The 21298-nt window shown below is 39.7% G+C and overlaps 1 protein-coding gene and 1 long non-coding RNA gene across 4 annotated transcripts in view; one reads left to right on the top strand and one right to left on the bottom strand.

Moving 5' to 3' along the window:
* opcml (opioid binding protein/cell adhesion molecule-like) overlaps positions 1-21298 on the top strand; it is a 187176-nt gene that overhangs the window by 163886 nt on the left and 1992 nt on the right. For both annotated transcript variants that reach the window (XM_063013829.1, XM_063013828.1), the window contains 3 exons: positions 17668-17802; positions 17917-18037; positions 18659-18810. In XM_063013829.1, coding sequence (XP_062869899.1) covers positions 17668-17802; positions 17917-18037; positions 18659-18810 — 408 coding nt within the window. The remainder of the gene's footprint in view (positions 1-17667; positions 17803-17916; positions 18038-18658; positions 18811-21298) is intronic.
* LOC134332268 (uncharacterized) lies at positions 1467-13763 on the bottom strand. 2 transcript variants are annotated; one of them, XR_010015234.1, is made up of 3 exons: positions 13690-13763; positions 4434-4601; positions 1467-2347 (listed from the first exon to the last, which is right to left on the bottom strand). It is a non-coding gene; the product is annotated as an uncharacterized LOC134332268 (long non-coding RNA). The 2 variants fall into 2 exon arrangements; XR_010015235.1 differs by lacking the exon at positions 13690-13763 and adding an exon at positions 5710-5783.

The raw sequence follows: 21298 nt of genomic DNA, 5'->3' as shown, positions 1-21298 counted from the left end.
TCTTGAGTATATAAAAGCTCTTTATTCACACTGAAAAGATACTGCAGTGTTGCTTGATATGCCACAATGCTTAAATGAGAAATTTCTAGAGAACCGTTTTAAAAACCTTAATAAAGATCTTTTTTTACTTCCATTATTAGAGCTTTGGTTGATAACGGAGCCCAGCTGTGGTAATTCCAGTGATCCCGTTTGAAGCCGAGTTCTGACGAGAGTTTGTTTTAAGCCTGAAGCCTGGCAGAGAACAATGGTTGATAGTTGTCAGGTTCTAATCTCTCATAAGGGCCCTCAGTGACCCCATCAGTGTAGCGCAGTGACCTGTGCTGAGTCGAGAAGAGGTGTCGTTTGCTGATCTGTCAGACTAACACGCTAGATCAATGGTGCACTGTCAGTACGGACTAGCTAATCGTCCGTAGTCACACTTGCACTGGTCATTGTAAGGGTCAGCGCTTCATGCTTTAATTAACAAGGCTACAACATATTTATTCATCTAATTTCAGTAATGCTTTCATTAAGCCTTGATCAGGTTTATAGCGGCTCTGGTGCTACCTGGGAACACTTGGTGTAAGAGTGGTACTCGTCCACTATAAAACACCATACATTTATATTTCTTCACTTACACCCACGGGCAGTTTAAAGTGGCTAATCCACCTTATCTATGTTTTGGGATGTGGGTGGAAATCTGAAAAACCCCCTCAGACACAAGAGAAAATCCTAACTCTTTATAGACATCCTCGCTGTTGTACCTCATCTTGGATGGTGGGGTGTTTGGCTTCTGGAAAGATATGGGAACTTCGGGAGTCATTCCTTCAGGAGGGAGTCCTCTAATAAACCCACGGTGCACATGTTCAATGCAACAATCATTTCTAACTGCCTCATTAAGCTATTCATTTGCTCCAGGTGGAAGAATTTTGATTCATCACGGTTTATTCTTACAGATTTGCCTGCTCCTCAGTTGGCAACCTGCTTTTCTCCTGAAACCAATGATGTTAAATTGTTTCTTTTTTAATGTGGTGACCAGAGGCAAGGATTAAAGGTCTTATAAAACCTTAGGGTGTGTTGAAGCCATGCTACCTGCCATTTTGCAGAAATTAAGCATGAATATATTGTATTTTTGTATTTGTAATGGTCATAGAAAAAATTGAGGCAATAAAAGATGTTCAGACTAGACTTAAATTGGAAACAGGGTAATTTGGAATATCCCTTTTGGATTCTTTCCTTCCCTACACCTAATTTAGATTTATTAATATACCTAATGCATTTACCTCTTATTAGATTTTTGTTTAAAGGACTATTTTTAGAACTATGAAAAGGTTATTAAAGGTCATAATCCCAACTTGGATCTATAAATCTTTTAAATGTGGGTGATTCAATTAGAGTTTTGCTCTGTAACCAATCAGCAAACCCTAATCTATAAAAAATAGACAAATATCCAGACTAATCAATGAGCAAAATGTAAATATGTTACTGTTTATTATAGTTTAGGGACCAGGGTGACATGGTGGCTCGTTGGGTGGCACTGTCACCTTACAGTGAGAAGGTCTGTGTGGAGTTTGTAAGTCCTCCCATTTCTGTATGGGTTTTCTCACAGTGGAACTGGAGATACAAAATTGGCTGTAATGGCTTTTGAAACTAAACTCTAACTGATGAATCATGGGTAACTGTAACTGCCTGTCCTGTCATGGATGGAACCAAAAGGTAAAATATGGTCTTCAAATCCTAATTAATACATCAATAAATATTTAGGGATCTTAACATGCCCACCTGTTAGCACATATAACCTCAACAATAAGCCTCTACTTTACCAAATCCATTAATCTTGTGCACCTTCAGTAGATGGACGTCTTCATTGTCTCTTACCAAAATAGACCTCTCTTTAGTCTCCAGTGGCCGTTTGGTTATTGCTTTTAAGAGGCTTGTAATATTTTTTAAATTGCAAACCTTTACACTTACATTTTCACTTTGGTCCTGACTAAATCCAGGTGGAATGAGATCGAGCTGTGAGGTTAAAGCACAGTGCTGGTGTTTTATTCCATTATCTTATCTGAGTGGTGGCATAGAGGAGGTTTACATCCATGTGTTTGATTTCCTAAGGGCTTCGATGCTGTTTATGATTTTCGTTATGAAGTGGGATCAGGGAGATGATGGAAAAAATGAGACTAGGAGAGTAATTTAAAGTCTGGGCTCAGTGAAGCTTTTGATTTTTGCTGGCATGGTGACAGATTATGTATTTGATGCATTTGATGCCTTCCGTGTTGGGTTGACTCTTTCTTTCTTGTATTTCTTTCTTTTCTTTTGTCTGCCAACGTGTCTCTCATTTCCTCTCTGATTTTCATGGCTCACTAAAGACCTGCAGATGGTTGAGTAGAAATAGAAATTATTTGCACTGAATGACTGTGATTCTGACTAAAGATTGTACTAAAATCAGTGATGAACGTTTCTCCTGATCTTTGGTAAAATGCTTTATGAAGCCTCCATTTCATCTTTAATAGTTACAATATGTTGGTAAATACCATTTTAAGGATCTGATTTACTAGGGACGTGAACAATTTTTGGCACTTCATCAGCTGTCTACATAACTTTGGCCACTTTGTGTGTATTAAACGACATAACAGTATTGAATACTTGTTTCCCAGAGTGTTCTAGGCATTGCTAATTGACTGGACAATTGACTGTGACCTTTCTTAACAGAAATGACCATTTAGCACCCCATTAGCTGCTAAAGTATATTAACCTTTTAATGATCTGCTCAACCATTTAGTTGAGCTTACTTTGAGTCTAAACAATTGGGTAAAAATAAGCTGTATTAAAATATTCTCGAGCCCTGCGTTGTGTTTAACTCAAAAATATTGGTAGATGGTTCTAACCTAGATGTCAACTTGAGGCTGCAGCTGAAAAATCATCCATGAAAGTTGCATCATTTTTGGGATCATCTCAACTGTTTGGTAGAGGCTCAGTAATTGTTTGTTGTTGGTGTAGTCCCAGAAAACAGTCTCAAGAAATACAAATAAATATTTTTTAACATAATTTTCTTGGTAAGACAAATAAGAAAACTCTGCTAGTAGGATAGGATTGGAAGTAAATAAAATTGTGAGAAATATGACTATAATTTTTTTCTGAATCAAGGAAGCCAATTACTGGACGTTAAATAATATTTTGAAACGACAGGTCCAAAATGGCAGGTCCGGAACGGCAGGTCCAAAAATGGCGGGTTCAGAACGGCAGTTCCAAAACGTCAGGTCCAGAATGGCAAGTCCAGAATGGCGGGTCAAAAACAGCAGATCAAAAAAGGCAGGTTTAGAATGGCGGATCCAGAACGGCAGGTCCAAAATGGCAGGTCCAAAAATGGCGGGTCCAGAACAGCAGGTCCAAAATGGCAAGTCCAGAACAGCAGGTCCAAAAATGGCGGGTCCAAAACAGCAGGTCCAAAATGGCAGGTCCAGAGAGGCAGGTCTAAAGTGCTGGAGCTATAGAACTTCCATGAGAGATACTGTTATCTAATTATGGCAGTGATGCCTTATACTACCCAGGGCACACTTGGTCTCTTAGAAGCTCAGAAGCTCATTTTTCTAGTTTTTAGGAAAAACACCTGGATTTATGTCTAGATTTGATTACACCTAAAATGTATCCAGCTGTAGCCTAGTGGTACTGGACCAGTGATCAGAGGGTCGCTGGTTCAAGCCCCACCACTGCCAGGTTGCTGCTGTTGGGCCCTTGAGCAAGGCCCTTAACCCTCAATTGCTCAGGCTGTATACTGTAACTGTAATGTAAGTCGCTTTGGATAAAGGCGTCTGCTAAATGCTGAAAATGTAAATGTATTCTGATCATAATAATAGACATGTGGTACAGTGGTGGCTTAGTGGTTAAACTACTGGACTAGTCAGCAGAAGCTTGCTGGTTAAAGCTTCGCCAAGTTGCCACTGTTGGGCCCCTGAGCAAAGCCCTAAACCCTCAATTGCTCAAACTGTATTAAGTCATAACAGTAAGTCACTTTGGATTAAAGCTTCTGCTAAATGCCAAAAATGGAAATATAGTGCATGTTTGAATATTGTGTTTGAACACAGTAATTTACTCACAGTTCATTAAATTAGGTAAGAGTTGAGGTCACTTACATCTGGGTGTTGTGTACTCATGAACGATCGTGTATTTTAACCCATGTCTCAATGAAATCTAATTTTAAAGAACATTGGAAGAATTAATATAGCTGCATACAGCAGCAAAAGTCCACAGACGCATTTACAAAACTATGGAGAAAATATAACAGGCGTGTTGTTATTGTTAGCTGTAGGAGTCCCACAGGGATCACACCAAAGACCTCTATACATCTATAAATGTATGTGTTTATGTGTCTGCTATAACAGACAGTAGTAATGATTGTGTTAGGAACACTACAGAGTAAACCTCTACTGAATAAAAAACCTTCTGTATCAGCTGACCTTGTACCATTCACTTCTCTTTCTAGCATTCTCAGTCGTTCTGTCTCTCAGCCTCCACTGCAGCACTTTAATTCTACAGTTCTGTAAGATTTGCTCCATTCAGACACCCAGCATTGGAGTAATCAGCTAATCAGCTCATCCTCCCCGCGCCTGAGGCGTCGCTGGGTCCTAATTAAAAGATAGTTAGAAATAAAAACTCTGCTTTAATTATAATGTGTATCGAGTATGTCTCCACTAATGAAGATATTCGTAGACACCGTGTGACATTATTTAAGTCTAATTTCCTAACTTCGTATGATAGGGTGAAGAGGAAGAGAGAGCGAGATTTTGTCTTTTGTTTTGTTTCTATGTTCATTTATATTGTAAAATGATGTTTAATAACTTTCATTCTTCCTCTGCTGTAAATATTAATGGAAAGCACTGATTGTGTGCGTATCTCATCCACTAATTGCAAAGATAATTTTACAGTTATTATAATTGAATGGTGCTTTCGTGAAATTCCTCATTTTCTCAAACATCCGGGGTTCCTTCATCAAACTAGAAAATTCGAACAATATAGTAATTAATTAACGGACTATAAGACTGGTATGTAAGTACATAAATTAATGACTGTAGGTTGCATTTCTTAAGCAGCAATAAAACCCTGTCAAACTTCCTCCATCAGGAATGGCCAATTGTGCCTGTTGGATGCCTAGCCGGGTCAATAGTACAGCTGTGATTCTGACTCTAGAGCTTAAGCTTTCTGAGTTGGTGGGTTAGCTTATTAGACCAAGGCACCACCTGAGCACCCAGTAGGGTCAGAACCTTTGAAATTCATCTGATCATGAAAGCTGTAGATATTTTCCACCTTCATGGTTCGCCAGTGGAAGAATTTGAGTTGCTACTCTCAGGTTGACGCTTCATGATGTCACAAGGCTAAAACACGAGGTTTAGAAAAGGCTAAAACACTGGCTATAAAATACTGTATAGTTTATCAAGATGATTGATTTGAAGGTGTTAGGGATGATGTGTAGCATATAGGCAGCACTGTTGTTATGTAGTGTGTTTGTCATTTTCTGTTGTACTGGTACTGGTGTTATACGTAAAATCAACTACAGGAGGTCCTCGACTTACGTTGGAGATCCGTTCCTACGGACGCGACGTAACGCGATTTTCGCCGTAAGTCGGAACCCACCTACATAAGCATCTACTGTACGTCACTCACATGGAGCACATACACAGTACAGTAATGAAGTGAAACAGAAAAAAAAATAAAAAAAACCCAACAATTCCTTACCTTTACTCAGTGGCAGGTTCCCGTGCGAACTTTGTTTTTACGTTTCAAACGGCGTACATTGGAATGACGGAACAAGACTTTCTTAATAAATTTAGAGGAGATGGCGACGTAACCACGAAACGCCGCATGTCAAGTCCGCCGTAACCCGAGGACTTACTGTATATGAAAGAGATTTTGTGCTTTTGTCTGTCTATCTATCTATCTATCTATCTATCTATCTCAATCTGTCTGTCTGTCTGTCTTTATCTGTCTGTTGGTCGGTCTGTCTGTCTGTCTATCTATCTATTTATCTATCTATCTCTATTTGTCTGTCTGTCTATCTGTCTATCTATCTAGCTCTGTCTGTCGGTCTGTCTGTCTGTCTATCTATATATCTCTATCTGTCTGCCTGTCTGTCTGTCTGTCCAGCTATATATCTATATGTTTATCTATCTCTATCTGTCTGTCTGTCCATTTGTCTGTCTGCCTGTCTGTCTGTTGGTCGGTGTGTTTGTTCTGTCTATCAATCTAGGACAGAATGAGGGGAAAAATGGAAATAAAAATGGGGGTAATAGGGGAGCGTGAAACTCTGTCGTTGTGATCTGGGTAACCATGGGTCTGGGTAACCATGGGTCTGGGTAACCATGGTGACCCTTTACTCAGTAAACCGTGGTGGAATGATTCATCCACACAGCTTGAGAAATGACAGCGAGACACAAATCATAATTCTACCCGAACAGGGTCCCATAATCCCCTCCTAAAGTGGACCTGATCGCTGAAATAAAGAGTCGCTTGTTTGATTCGGTTCTGATCTTCATCCATTATTTATTAACATAATTTCTTTACACGGTCCACGCACATCGCCAGGACCTGAAGGTATTGTGTTCAATATTTGACCCGTAGTACCAGAACCTGTAACCCTGACCGTGTTATAAAGAAATCCATTCTAACCTGCAGCTAACATGTGGGTCATTCCGGGGTCCCGCTGGTCATGTTCAAATGGCAGAGCTGCTGGCGTCTCTGAAGTTTAGCTCAGATCGACACCCAGGGCGCAGCAAACACCTCGTGACTCTTTAACACCAGCGTATACAAGAATAACCTTACAAATGTCACTTCCCCAGATAATAAGAGGCTGTTGTTTCTGTGTGTAGCTTTGGCTGTTTTTGAACTTCAAACTTCAGAATTATAAATATTTCATGCAATATATACTGATCAGCCATCAGAACATTAAAACCACCTCCTTGTTTCTACACTCACTTTCCATTTTATCAGCTCCACTTACCATATAGAAGCACTTTGTAGTTCTACAATTACTGACTGTAGTCCATCTGTTTCTCTGCATATCTTTTTAGCCTGCTTTCACCCTGTTCTTCAATGACCAGGACCACCACAGAGCAGGTATTATTTTGGTGGTGGATCATTCTCAGCACTGCAGTGACACTGAAATGGTGCTGGTATGTTAGTGTGTGTTGTGCTGGTATGAGTGAATCAGACACAGCAGCACTGCGGGAGTTTTTAAATACCGTGTCCACTCACTGTTCACTCTATTAGACACTCCTACCTAGTCGGTCCACCTTGTAGATGCAAAGTCAGACACGATCGCTCATCTATTGCTGCTGTTTGAGTCGGTCATCTTCTAGACCTTCATCAGTGGTCACAGGATGCTGCCCACGGGGCGCTGTTGGCTGGATACTTTTGGTTGGTGGACTATTCTCAGTCCAGCAGTGACAGTGAGATGTTTAAAAACTCCAGCAGTGCTGCTGTGTCTCATCCACTCATACCAGCACAACACACACTAACACACCACCACCATGTCAGTGTCACTGCAGTGCTGAGAATGAGCCACCACCCAAATAATACCTGCTCTGTGGTGGTCCTGTGGGGGTCCTGACCATAGAAGAACATCATGAAAGGGGGCTAACAAAGCATGCAGAGAAACAGATGGACTACAGTCAGTAATTGTAGAACTACAAAGTGCTTCTAAATGGTAAGTGGAGCTGATAAAATGGACAGTGAGTGTAGAAACAAGGAGGTGGTTTTAATGTTATGGCTGATCGGTGTATATATACAGTGTATCACAAAAGTGAGTACACCCCTCACATTTCTGCAGATATTTAAGTATATCTTTTCATGGGACAACACTGACAAAATGACACTTTGACACAATGAAAAGTAGTCTGTGTGCAGCTTATATAACAGTGTAAATTTATTCTTCCCTCAAAATAACTCAATATACAGCCATTAATGTCTAAACCACTGGCAACAAAAGTGAGTACACCCCTTAGTGAAAGTTCCTGAAGTGTCAATATTTTGTGTGGCCACCATTATTTCCCAGAACTGCCTTAACTCTCCTGGGCATGGAGTTTACCAGAGCTTCACAGGTTGCCACTGGAATGCTTTTCCACGCCTCCATGACGACATCACGGAGCTGGCGGATATTCGAGACTTTGCGCTCCTCCACCTTCCGCTTGAGGATGCCCCAAAGATGTTCTATTGGGTTTAGGTCTGGAGACATGCTTGGCCAGTGCATCACCTTTACCCTCAGCTTCTTCAATAAAGCAGTGGTCGTCTTAGAGGTGTGTTTGGGGTCATTATCATGCTGGAACACTGCCCTGCGACCCAGTTTCCGGAGGGAGGGGATCATGCTCTGCTTCAGTATTTCACAGTACATATTGGAGTTCATGTGTCCCTCAATGAAATGTAACTCCCCAACACCTGCTGCACTCATGCAGCCCCAGACCATGGCATTCCCACCACCATGCTTGACTGTAGGCATGACACACTTATCTTTGTACTCCTCACCTGATTGCTGCCACACATGCTTGAGACCATCTGAAGCAAATAAATTAATCTTGGTCTCATCAGACCATAGGACATGGTTCCAGTAATCCATGTCCTTTGTTGACATGTCTTCAGCAAACTGTTTGCGGGCTTTTTTGTGTAGAGACTTCAGAAGAGGCTTCCTTCTGGCGTGACAGCCATGCAGACCAATTTGATGTAGTGTGCGGCGTATGGTCTGAGCACTGACAGGCTGACCTCCCACCTTTTCAATCTCTGCAGCAATGCTGACAGCACTCCTGCGCCTATCTTTCAAAGACAGCAGTTGGATGTGACGCTGAGCACGTGCACTCAGCTTCTTTGGACGACCAACGCGAGGTCTGTTCTGAGTGGACCCTGCTCTTTTAAAATGCTGGATGATCTTGGCCACTGTGCTGCAGCTCAGTTTCAAGGTGTTGGCAATCTTCTTGTAGCCTTGGCCATCTTCATGTAGCGCAACAATTCGTCTTTTAAGATCCTCAGAGAGTTCTTTGCCATGAGGTGCCATGTTGGAACTTTCAGTGACCAGTATGAGAGAGTGTGAGAGCTGTACTACTAAATTGAACACACCTGCTCCCTATGCACACCTGAGACCCAGTAACACTAACAAATCACATGACATTTTGGAGGGAAAATGACAAGCAGTGCTCAATTTGGACATTTAGGGGTGTAGTCTCTTAGGGGTGTACTCACTTTTGTTGCCGGTGGTTTAGACATTAATGGCTGTATATTGAGTTATTTTGAGGGAAGAATAAATTTACACTGTTTTATAAGCTGCACACAGACTACTTTTCATTGTGTCAAAGTGTCATTTTGTCAGTGTTGTCCCATGAAAAGATATACTTAAATATCTGCAGAAATGTGAGGGGTGTACTCACATTTGTGATACACTGTATATTGTTGGTGCCACACAGCTCCAGGGCCTCAGTTGGCAGAAGTGAAGAAAAAGAAAAGCATTAAAGCAAGGAAAGTGTGTAAAACATGACGTTAAAATCCTAATAAATAAATAAATATGAACACATGCTCCGTTTACCCTGTCAGTTAAATAGAACAGTTCCAGAAATCTCTACTGTACTTTTGATTTAATAGGAGACTGGAATGCCAATTATTTTCTCATGCAGATCCTGCTGATAACATAAATTATGTTCTGTTGCTCTACCTTTAAGCCTGCAAATGTAATTTTTCCATTATGTGGTTCGCTGATATGCCAAACTATTATTAGAAACATCATTTGTGCCCGTAATTGTTTTAGTCTTCTGTTTACCATCTGAAGGCATCATTTAAATGCCTATTATGTGGGAAGTCCATGCGAAGTTGCCCATGCACATAGTAATTAGAAGTGTTCACGAACATTCATAATGGTCAGTACATGATTATCAACTCATTAACACTGCTCAATCTTATTATACGTGTAATATCATCTCTTGGTGTGGTTATTGGTTTTCTGGGAAGCCCTGATGCCCTTTGAGGAGGCATAAAGCCCTAAATTTATGAAGGAGGGCACAATCCAGAATAACATTCTGCCTTGTAGTATGTGGCCTAGCTTTGATTTACATTAACATACGACTGACCGACCCATTTAAACGCTCAGCATCGTTGACCCACTTTAACGTATTTGCTGGTGGAGAGAGATTGTTCGATTTGGTTCCCTTTTGCTAATAAATGTCCCCATAATGATCTCCTAAGAGCGTTTATGTCCATTTTGGCTGACAAAAATCCATTGAGTGTTTGTCTGAGAGGCCTCCATCTATTATTTCTCCAGTCAATATCATTACTAAGTGAATGCATCCAGCTGCATGGATTCCGAAGCATAGCAAAGCAGAGCCGGGAAAAGATAGAGTCTGGACTCAGTGAGGGGAAGCAGAATACCCCCTAATGATGATCACTGCTTTTCCACTGGATTGTGACACCGTGATGGAAGACAACAAGCCAGTCATGGTGTCACATTTATCTTCGGGGTGTAATTTCAGAAAACAAGGGCTGTCAGTCGCTAACTTGAGAGGATTGGGGGAAATTTTGTATAGCTTGTATAGCTGTATGTGCTTAAATGGTAAATGCCAAGGTTTTAGCTAATAGGGTTGGTACCACAGAGCAACATGGGTGCTTGGAATCATCGTCAGTCACAGTCTTTGATAAAATGTTACAGTGGTGGACTAGCAGTTCCACATACACTGATTCTGTAGAATTTTCATTACGTTTACATTTTTGGCATTTAACAGAGCGACTTACAGTATACAGTCCAAGCAATTGAGGGTTAAAGGCCTTGCTCATAGGCCTGTCACTGGCAACCTGCCAGTGGTGGAGTTTGAACCGGCAACCTTCTGCTTACTAGTCCAGTACCTTAACCACTAGGTTACAACTGCATTCTTTTTTATGTACTTGAGTCAGTTGTGTCTTGTATTAATGAAGCATTTTTAAAAAGATCCTCAGGTTATTCACTTACATACGATTCACACATGATTCCACATCTTACCGGCTGCACATTACTGTCTTTATTTTCTGTTATTACAGGTTATAATTATCTCGCATGCATGGGTGGATTTGATTTAGCAGAATCATGTAGAGCAGCTTGTGAGTGTTTATTTGTGGACAAACACTATACAGTCTACAAACTGTACAGTAGTTTATTCTGAGTACAGTCATGGTGTCTCGTGCATTATAGAATAGAGGATAAGACGTGCTTGCAGTGGTATTAATTTTAATTATTTCCCTTGATATAATTAATTTGACACTCGCCTGTTCATGATAAATGGAACACAATCCAACAATCTATTAGCTAGCGTACAAAACTACAGATTTATACATTTTGAACAACGTGTGTTGCTTTTGATTATTTTAAAGCAATTAAAAATTAAGCTCATAGGAACGCTGTAAGCGATAGTGTAAAAATAATATACATTCCCAATAAAGTCCGTCTAGGGTTGGATTCCCCACTGCTGCAACAGTTACACTCATCCTAAATCCATGGCACGGTCAGTAGACCCGCTGTGAATCTCTTGCCGAGAGGTTGCTATAGGAACGGATAAATTTATTTGATGTGTTAAAGGATTTAACTTTTTTTTGTCCGTTTAAAAAGTCAAAAACGAAGTAAAAAAAAAATGAACCGAACAAAAACAAGACGAAATGGATCAATGGACAGTGGAAGGACAGAAAGATATTTTTGTTATGCCTTCAGCATTTTATAACACTGTTGTGCATAACCTTAAGAGTGCTAATCATATTTATATTTATTTAAAGTTACGTACAGTACTGTGACAGTATACAGTCTAAGCAATTGAAGGTTAAGGGGCCTGATTAGGGGCCCAACAGTGTCAACCTGGCAGTGGTGGGGCTTGAACTAGTCTAGTACCTGAACCACTAGGCTACAACTGCCCTACACATGTAGGTCAGGGTGTCTGCATGGGTTTCCATCTGGTACTCCGGTTTCTTCCCTGTCCAAAGACATTGAGCTTCAAATTAATTGACCTAAGTGTGTGTGTATGTGCCCTATGATGGACCGGCAACCTGTCTGGGGTGTTTTCCCCCCGTGTTTTCCCCCCGTGTTTTCCCCCCGTTATCGCCCCGTGAATCGGCCCCATTGTGACACTGACCGGTGGTAAAACAGACAATAAATGCAGACAAGTAAACAAATGAAGAGATTTCCATTCTTTTATTCTATTCTATGTGCTAATGCGGTCCAGTGGGGGAGGGATTTATTCTATTTATAACATGACGCTTTTCTCTGTTGATCCCAAAGCAGAGCAAGAGCAGAATGAATCTACCGTTTATACGTCTGTCTTTCTATCCATCTGTCTGCTGTACTTTATTTGTCTTGTTTTCCATTTATTTATTTGTCTCCCAGCATCCCTTATGTTGTAATAAGCTGTCCCTCTGTTATGTACAGACGCTGTCGTAATGGCTGGGGCTTTATTAACCACTGCTGACATAATTGCCATGGGCCGTATGCTTTCTTTTGGTCTCTGACATTAAAAAGACTATAAAATAATGCATCAGAATAACTCCAGCTAACAGGTTTATTGCAGTTATGGTGTAAATCAGGGTGATAATGCTGGCTAAATGGCGAATATCAAATGCCAGTGAACATAAGAGTACAATCAGTGATAGTCTAGTGGGTAGAGCCATGCAGTTCCACTGTTGGGCTCTTGATCAAGGTCCTTAACCCTCTCAGCTGACCCTGCACTCTGACCCCTGCTTCCAAACAAGCTGGGGAATGCAGAAAAAGAATTTCATTGTACTGAACACCTATATATGTATGTATGACAAATAAAGGCATTCTATTCTATTCTAAAATGCGGAACCCGGCCAAACATCCTGTCATAGGAGGTACAGTGGCACCTTGTAACTTGATGTCCCCTAAACTCGAAATCTTTGAAACTCTACCCACTTTGTTGAGAAATTTGTACCCTTAAACTCGACGTGTGTGCGACTACTGCTTTGCTCATCATTTGACTGGAGCTGTGCAGTAAGATGTCATCAAAGTGCGAATATGAGATGAATCTGCATTTGTGTGGAATAACCATCAACTCCAGTTTGAAAGCTCCACATGTATCTGTGTTTATCTGGATTTTCCTCACTGTTTCATTTTTAGAGCTTGGGGTTCTGAGAAATTGTAAATATCAGCTTTTCCGAGAGTCTGAAATGCTTACCGTTAAAAAAAAAACAAAAAAAAACCTTAATGTGACTTAATGTAGTAAAAGAACGACACAGGAGCACTAAACCTCTTTTAATTATTACTGATCATAAGTTCTCTCCACTAATGAAATTCCTTTCTCTTTGTTTTAGTACAATAAGTCATGTTAGGCTTTGTGCACCGGCACACTCCATAGAAAATAACGGCACAGTTAGCACATTCTCACGTAAATGCGACCTTACTGAACTCGGAGGAATACGGTATTCCAGGATCAAGCATCTCCATGATTAAAAAGCATAAGGAAACAATAAAGAGGTAAAGCTAAATTTCAGTGTTTTTATATCATATTTGTGTTATTTTTAGTGTGCCAAAAACAACCCCATTATTTTATATTAGCATAAAATAAATGCAGTTCCACGGGACCATGGAACACATTGACAGGTTTCCCAAATATCCTTATGGGAGAAAATACCTTAAAACTCAACACAACTCCCAGAACAACTGACGTTGAGTTATAAGGTACCGCTGTATTTTAAGAACCCTGTGTATCTTACCTTTTCTCCCTTTCGCTGACGTGAATGATAAGCGGTGGAAGTCTGTCTACTATTCTAACACGCTACTATTCACACTTGTTTGAGTGAAGGTTGTCGTGGCAACTGAGTCTTTCACGTTTAGCCATGGTCACCGAGCACAATACAGCTTGTCAAACCATCAAATGGAAATCTTTACTTAAATGTTTACTGTCATAATATCAAAGCCCAGTGAGGAGCCAGCTTTTGTGACCATGATCAACAGAGGAACGATTCAACAAAGGACTTGTCGCCGAATAGTTTGGAGTGAAATAGTTACTATACATTTGCTTTTTGTGCTTTCTGAAAATAAAATCAGGAATCAGGGACTGTTGTAGATAGTGGAGCCCTGAAAGTGAGATTCTGACAGACCAAGTTCATCTTTCAACCTAATCTTCACTGTTTAGGGACGTTCTCCACATAGCAGAAATTGGCGCCGCTCAGGTGGCGCAGCGGTGAAATACGCTAACACACCAGAGCTGGGATTTCAAATACATCATATTAAATCACAGCAATGCGGCCACATGAACCACGATTGGCTGTTGTTCAGGGATGGGATGAGCCGGACCAGGGTTCCTCATGACCGGTGCAATTATGACCTCTGCTGGCTGATTAATGGCGCCTGCGCAGAGTTGGGTAATAATGCTGATCAGGGTATGGCTCTCCGTGCACAAGGCTGATCTGCATGTGAACTCGCCTCTTGCAGGTGAAAAGAGGCAGTCGGTACTGATCATGTGTCGAAGTTGCGAAGCTCTTCAGTCAGCAGTGGAGGGTTGTATCAGTAGAGGTGAAGCGTAACACAACCAGAGTAATTGCATATGACTAGGTTATGGAGAAAATTGGGGGGGGTGGTCTGCAGAAGAGACAAAGTTTCTTTTTAAGACTTATAAAGTAGTTAGGAGGATGTATGGTCTTAAAGGATGCAGGAACGAGTTGTTCAGACAACAGTTTGAGCAAATGAAGAACAGTGAGATCACACGACCCATAAAGCAATTAAAAAACAAATGGAAGTTTCTAAAATCAGCATATAACAAAGCTAAAATCGGCCGAGTCGTCCACTTTTCCATTTAACAAAACTGTGGAAGAATTCACTGGAAATCGACCTCCTGCTAACATGAATGGAAATGGCTTGGATGCTAGGTTGTCATGGTAACAGGGGAAGTTCATTCCACCAACTGGGTGCTCGTACAGGAAGGAGCCTTGGTGGATCAAGATGAGCCAGACTTGTGTCTGTAAGGGTACGTGGTACAGAATCCTCTACTGTAGGTCGTGGCTGGTCCATATTTGGTTTTGTAGACAAGCATCATAGTATTAAATCGAATGTGGGCAGCTACAGGAAGCCAGTGAGGAGAGCGCAGCGATGGGGTGATGTGGCAGCGTTGGGGTTAATTGAAAATCACGTGGAGCTCAGCATTTTGAATTGGTTGCAGAGATCTGATAGTGAACGAGTTGCAGTAGTTCAGAGATGACATGAGAGTGGACACGACTCTGAGTGGCTTCCATAGAGACGAAGGGTTTAATGGTGAGACTGTCAGGTTAACAACATGAGTGCAAAAGGACACCAAGGTTTCAAATATTATCAGACGGTTTGATCTGATGGTCATTGAGAGAGGTCAGATATATCAGCTTGGTCTTACTGGGGTTAAGTTTAAGGTGATGAGTTAACATCAAGATATAAGAGATAATCTACCAGACATGTGAGACGAGCTGAGACTTAAGTGTCTGAGGGAGAGAATAATAGTATTATCAACACAGGGGTGGTAAGAGAAACCATAGGAGGATTTGACTTTAAATAATAATAATAATAACACCAACAACAAAGCAACAACAACAATAATAATAACAACAACAACAAAACAACAATAATAATAATAACAGCAATAATAATAACAATAATAATAATAATAACAACAACAGCAATAATAATAATAACAATAATAATAATAATAATAATAACAATAATAATAGAAACCATGGGAGGGTTTGACTTTAAATAATAATAATAATAATAATAATAATAATTTGTGTATCTTGTGTAACCAGTAACTACCGTTTCTGTCATATCGAGTTTTTGCCGAATAAAATCTGTTTTATTTATCTGTCTGTATGGTCAGATAAAATCTAGGAACCACCAAGCTTCTGGAACGTAAGTGACACTGTCCATAATCAAGCAAGCTTTACTTTGCGCTGGGCTGAGATGCTGCTGCATAAGAAAGAATAATTTGATAGAAGTTTTTACACAATTAAATGAATAATTTAAATTGTTGTACATATATTTTATATTTATTGAGCGTATTTCTATTTATTAAGCCAGATTGACCCTAAACTTCATGTACTGTATGCTTTTTTCTAATGGTAATAACCATTAGGGAAGATCAGTTATTGTTTCAGTATTAAGCCACAATCTGTTTAGCTATTAATTTATAGACTATAGACTATATATCATAACTAAATATTTCTAAAAAAAAATCATATATTTTAACAACTCAAATATTCAAATGCAATGCAATATATTGTATAAATGTATAAATGTATTATGCATAAAATACTAAACAAAATAACGGATCTAAGAAGATAATGAGGACCTGAACATGTGTTTTTAAGCTGCTTCTTGTAGTTACATTTAGAAAACTGATGTAAAGTCTGTTGAACAGACAGGTCAAATGTAAAACCTTTATTTATTTTTTAATGGTCATATAAATACAAATAGATAAACGTGATTGGGTTTGCTTGAATAACTACAGGTCCGATTATTTCCTTGACCATCATGGTGCGTGATAAAATCTGAATAATTTAACTGAGCTTTGTAAAATCCTGCATGAATCACACAGTCTCATTCCTCTCTCCTCTATTTCACACCAGGAAAGTTAGAGAAATGAGTAATTTGGTTAGATAAGCATAATTAGCCGGCTGTATCACCCAAACCCCAGGGCCATGAGATACAGAAATAAAAACTTACATCCGAGAGTAACGGAGAAACAGGAGCAGAAAGAGAAAGATAATATAAGTGAGTTAATGTGGAAGTATTGCTCTGTGTTCTGACATTTGGTCTGGTAGAGAATTCAGTTTGGTGTTATTAAAGGTGAAACTATGGCAACTTCTTAAAGGAAGAACTGAGTCTCTCACACTCCCACAATGCATTTGTAGGCTCTGCAGAATTCATGACAATATGACTCTGGTTGGCTATTATGGGACAAATGCTGCACAATGCTATGATAATGGAATGCACCATTCACTATTATATGCACCATTAGCTATACAGTTAGAGAATGAAATTTCACATTCTGCACATTTCAGAGCGTCTTTTATTCAGTTCTGCATCGCTGTTGTCTTTGGCAAGAATGGAGTGGACCTCAATATTATTATTATTGTAATTATTATAATTATTATAATTATTATTGTAATTATTATAATAATAATTATTATTATTGAAAACATACCGTAGTCCATTTTGTCCTGATGGTTGGATATATTTCAGACAATGAAGAAGCATTGTCACCTCAAAGCAAAAGGGTCCTGGGTTTGATCCCCAGGTGGAGCGGTCCGGGTCCTTTCTGTGTGGAGTTTGCAAGTTCTCCCCGTGTCTGTGTGGGTCCAAAAACCAGGTTAATTGGAGACACTGAATTGCCCTATAGGAGAATGGGTGGGTGTGTGTGTGTGTGTGTGTGTGTGTGTGTGTGGGTGTGTGTGGGTGTGTGTGTGTGTGTGTGTATATGTCTGCCTTGCGATGGACTAGCACCCCGTTCAGGGTGTTAGTGTGCTGGGATAGGCTAGCTTTACATCTTTATAGGCTTTAAAGCTGCTCTGCTGGAAATAAGACACCGTTTCAAAATCTTTACTTTCCCAAGTTCACATGACCAAAAACAAGCAATCACTTTGCCTGTGGTGATTGTGTATAATTTATGGCAAATATTTTTTGACCTTTTCATTAAAAATATACATTTTCTGTTTGTTTTGTTGCAGGTCGTCAGATCATCACTGAAGGGGAGTACGTCGAGATGACTTTTATCAGTAAAGAACAGTCTGGATCGTACGAGTGCATCTCGTCGAATGAAATCTCACCTCCAGATGTCAGAACAGTACAAGTTACAGTAAACTGTAAATCAACATTACATTTATTACTATTAAAATATAACAATATAAAACTGTAGATTTATGAGTATTGATACTGGGATTTATGATCGTTATTAGCATAGTGCATTTATTCAACAGATCCGCCGGTCATATCGAGAGCACGGGGTACGGGAACCGCGGTGGGACAGAAAGGGGTGCTGCACTGTGAGGCGTCGGCTGTTCCTCTTGCTGACTTTCAGTGGTACAAGGAAGACCGACGGTAGGTTTTCTAAACTACTAAACTATTGTGTTGTTTATTATTTATGCCAATCAATACAGTATCTATAGATTCACAGAAGTAGCACAGCAGTTACAGTTCAAGATTCTAGGCCCCCTGGTTGTATCCACATTTATGATCACTGACAATAAATGGTAGTAATGCTTGATGTTTAATTGGTGCCCTGACAAGGGTCTGTTCTTACCAAATGCGCATTGCTTTTAGACCCACTGTGGCCCTAATTAGGATAAAGCTGTTACTGAACATGGCTTTTGGAATTGCAAAGGGAACTAGACAACAAGAGTTGTGTCTGTTAGGTGCCCAGGCTGGTCGATAGCACTGCTGAGGGAAAGCACAGCCTAAATGACACGACTATCTTAGCAAAGGAAATTCTATAGTATTTGATCTCTACATATTATCACATCATTCAGCCTTATTTAGTCATTATTCCCACTTATAAATAATTCAGATTTAATTTATTCATTTATTCTACCTGGTGCCATTAAATTTAAATCCAATTTAAGAACATGTGCATGTCTGTGTCAAGAGAGATTGTTTCTGGTCACCCTGTTTCAGGTTTCTTTACCCAAGTTAAAAATTCTAACCTCAGTTTGTTCTTTTCAGCCTGTTGAATGGACTTAATGGAGTCAAAATCGAAAACAAAGGCAAACAGTCAATGCTCATATTTTTCAATGTGTCTGAAGAGGATTATGGGAACTACACGTGTGTGGCCATGAACACGATGGGAATCACGAATGCAAGCATAATCCTGTATGGTAAGAAAATTTGTTTAATAATATAACACTGTTTGAAACTAGTTGTAGTCAAGTGTGATAAGTGTATTTAGTAGCTGGTTCCTTTCCTTGTACCCACATATATTGGCTTAAATCAAAAGTGAGCAAATAAACTTATAGACGTAATAGATTTCTAAAATCTAAAGGGCTTTTATTAACCAGCAGCCTTTGGCTTTGTATATTACTTGCAGTAACATGTTGTACATAAAGATCTTTCATAATTCCTAACTCCCTGGTCAGCTGCTTGGAAGATATCAGGAAATGGATGGCTAATAACTTTCTCAAATTAAATAATAATAAATCAGAAGCTATCCTCATTGCATCCCCTTCCACTTTCAAAAAAATCAGTCAGCCCTCAATATCTATTCCAGGCTTTATCCAGTCCTCTGTAGCCCAGGTTCGCGACCTCGGTGTCATTATAGACTGCACACTCTCGTTGGAGGCCCACATCAATAACATAACAAAAACTGCTTTCTTTCATTTAAAAAATATAGCCAGACTGCGTTCATCTCTTCCTACCACCGTTGCTGAAACTCTAATACACGCTTTTATTACTTCTAGACTTGACTACTGCAACTCGGTTCTTATTGGGCTCCCTACCAAGAGTCTAAAAAAGCTCCATTATGTTCAGAATGCAGCAGCAAGAGTTCTCACACGCACCAGATCATTCGAACACATAACCCCAAAGTTAAAAGAATTGCACTGGCTTCCGGTTCATTATCGCATTCAGTACAAGATTCTGCTATTGGTTTTTGAATGCTTGCATGGTTTGGCACCTGAATATCTATCAGTTCTGCTGTCCAGATACTGTCCCAATCGCTCCCTCCGGTCGGCTGATGCTCACTTGCTTTCAGTTCCAACTGTCAACCTACGCACGTATGGTGAAAGAGCATTCAGTGTTGTTGGTCCAAAGTTATGGAACTCAACCCCTCTGTATCTCCGTACGTGCACATCAGTAACCACTTTTAAGAGATACTTAAAAACATACCTGTTTGAAATTGCGTTTCAAACTTCAAGCCAATAAGCTATTTTGTTCTTATCTATTTATTTTTATACTATTTTATTTTATTTTAATGAATGTAATAGTAATCATTTATAATAAACATTACCTCCATATAAATTCAGGCAGTGCTTTAGGAGTTAAAACATTAAACAACTGGGTGCTTAGGTGGCACAGTGGTAAAACACGCTAGCACACCAGAGCTGACATTTCAAACTCGTTGGTTCGAAACTAAGCTCTGCCATCTGGCTGGGCGCCTACACGAACAATGATTGGCTGTTGTTCATACAGGGCGGAAGCCGGACAGGGATTCCTCATAACTGATGTAATTACGACCTCTGCTGGCTGATTGATGGCGCCTGCACCGAGTGGAGGGATAATGAGTTGATCAGGGTGTGTCTCTCCATACACAAAGCTGATCCACATATAAACTCGCCTCATGCGGGTGAAAAGATGCAGTCGGCTACTGCACACGTGTCGGAGGGTGCGTGTGTCAGTCTCGCTCTCCTCAATCAGAACGGGGATTGGCATCAGTAGAGAGGAATTCAATGATCAATTATCGTAGACATAAACACAACAAACGTAACATAGCTTAAACATTGCATGCTTCAGCACTGTAGTTTAATCCCACGTCCCAAAACATACAAAAGGTCCACCATCTTCTCTTAATTGTTTTTAGTCATGATTTTGTGAGTAAATATGATGTTCTAAGATATATTGGTGCCACTTTGAAGGTGTATTCCTGCCTTCAGCCCTGTGTTGATGCCACACAAAACCTAAACAGTATAAAGCTGTTAATAAAAAAATTAATCAATGATTAGGAAAAACAATGCAATCGTTATTAATATTAATATTATGTTTAATACCAGGACACAATCAGGGGGAAAATATACTTAAAGACACCAGGATCAGTTTAGAATGGTCGTCAGCCTAAACAACTACAGGCCTGAGCCTGTCATAAATGGTCATAAATGGTGCTCCAGTCATTTTCAGATCAATTCTGTCTAAATATTTTCACTTCATTCATTCTGTTCGCAAAATTGTAAGGACATATGGCCAAATTATTCATATATTTGTGAAATGCACCTTTGCAACTATCTATTTTTTTAAAATCTGCACAGTTATTTTAAGTTGTTAAAAATGCATATATAATAATACTAATAATGTTAACTGTATGGACATTAAATTTCATGAGGACCTCAGAGAAGTCCAAGCAGGTTAATATAAAAAGAAAATATTATGATCTGCCATCAAACCGACACTAGTAAAACATTCCCACTCATGGTAAAATGCTGTATCCATAAAAGTTTTCTTTATGTGTGCAGCCTGATAAAGTGGGTTTAGGATATTATACCAAAATATGATGCTGATATATTAAATGAATGTAATCTGGTCCCTGTACTTTTAATTCATGTAATATGCTCAGTCTCAGTTCCTCTTGCACTCTTACTTGCTGTTTTAAATCATTGG

The sequence above is a fragment of the Trichomycterus rosablanca genome, chromosome 18 (assembly GCF_030014385.1).
Source record: "Trichomycterus rosablanca isolate fTriRos1 chromosome 18, fTriRos1.hap1, whole genome shotgun sequence".
Lineage (NCBI taxonomy): Eukaryota > Metazoa > Chordata > Actinopteri > Siluriformes > Trichomycteridae > Trichomycterus > Trichomycterus rosablanca.
This window is presented reverse-complemented; position numbering and strand designations above follow the sequence as displayed.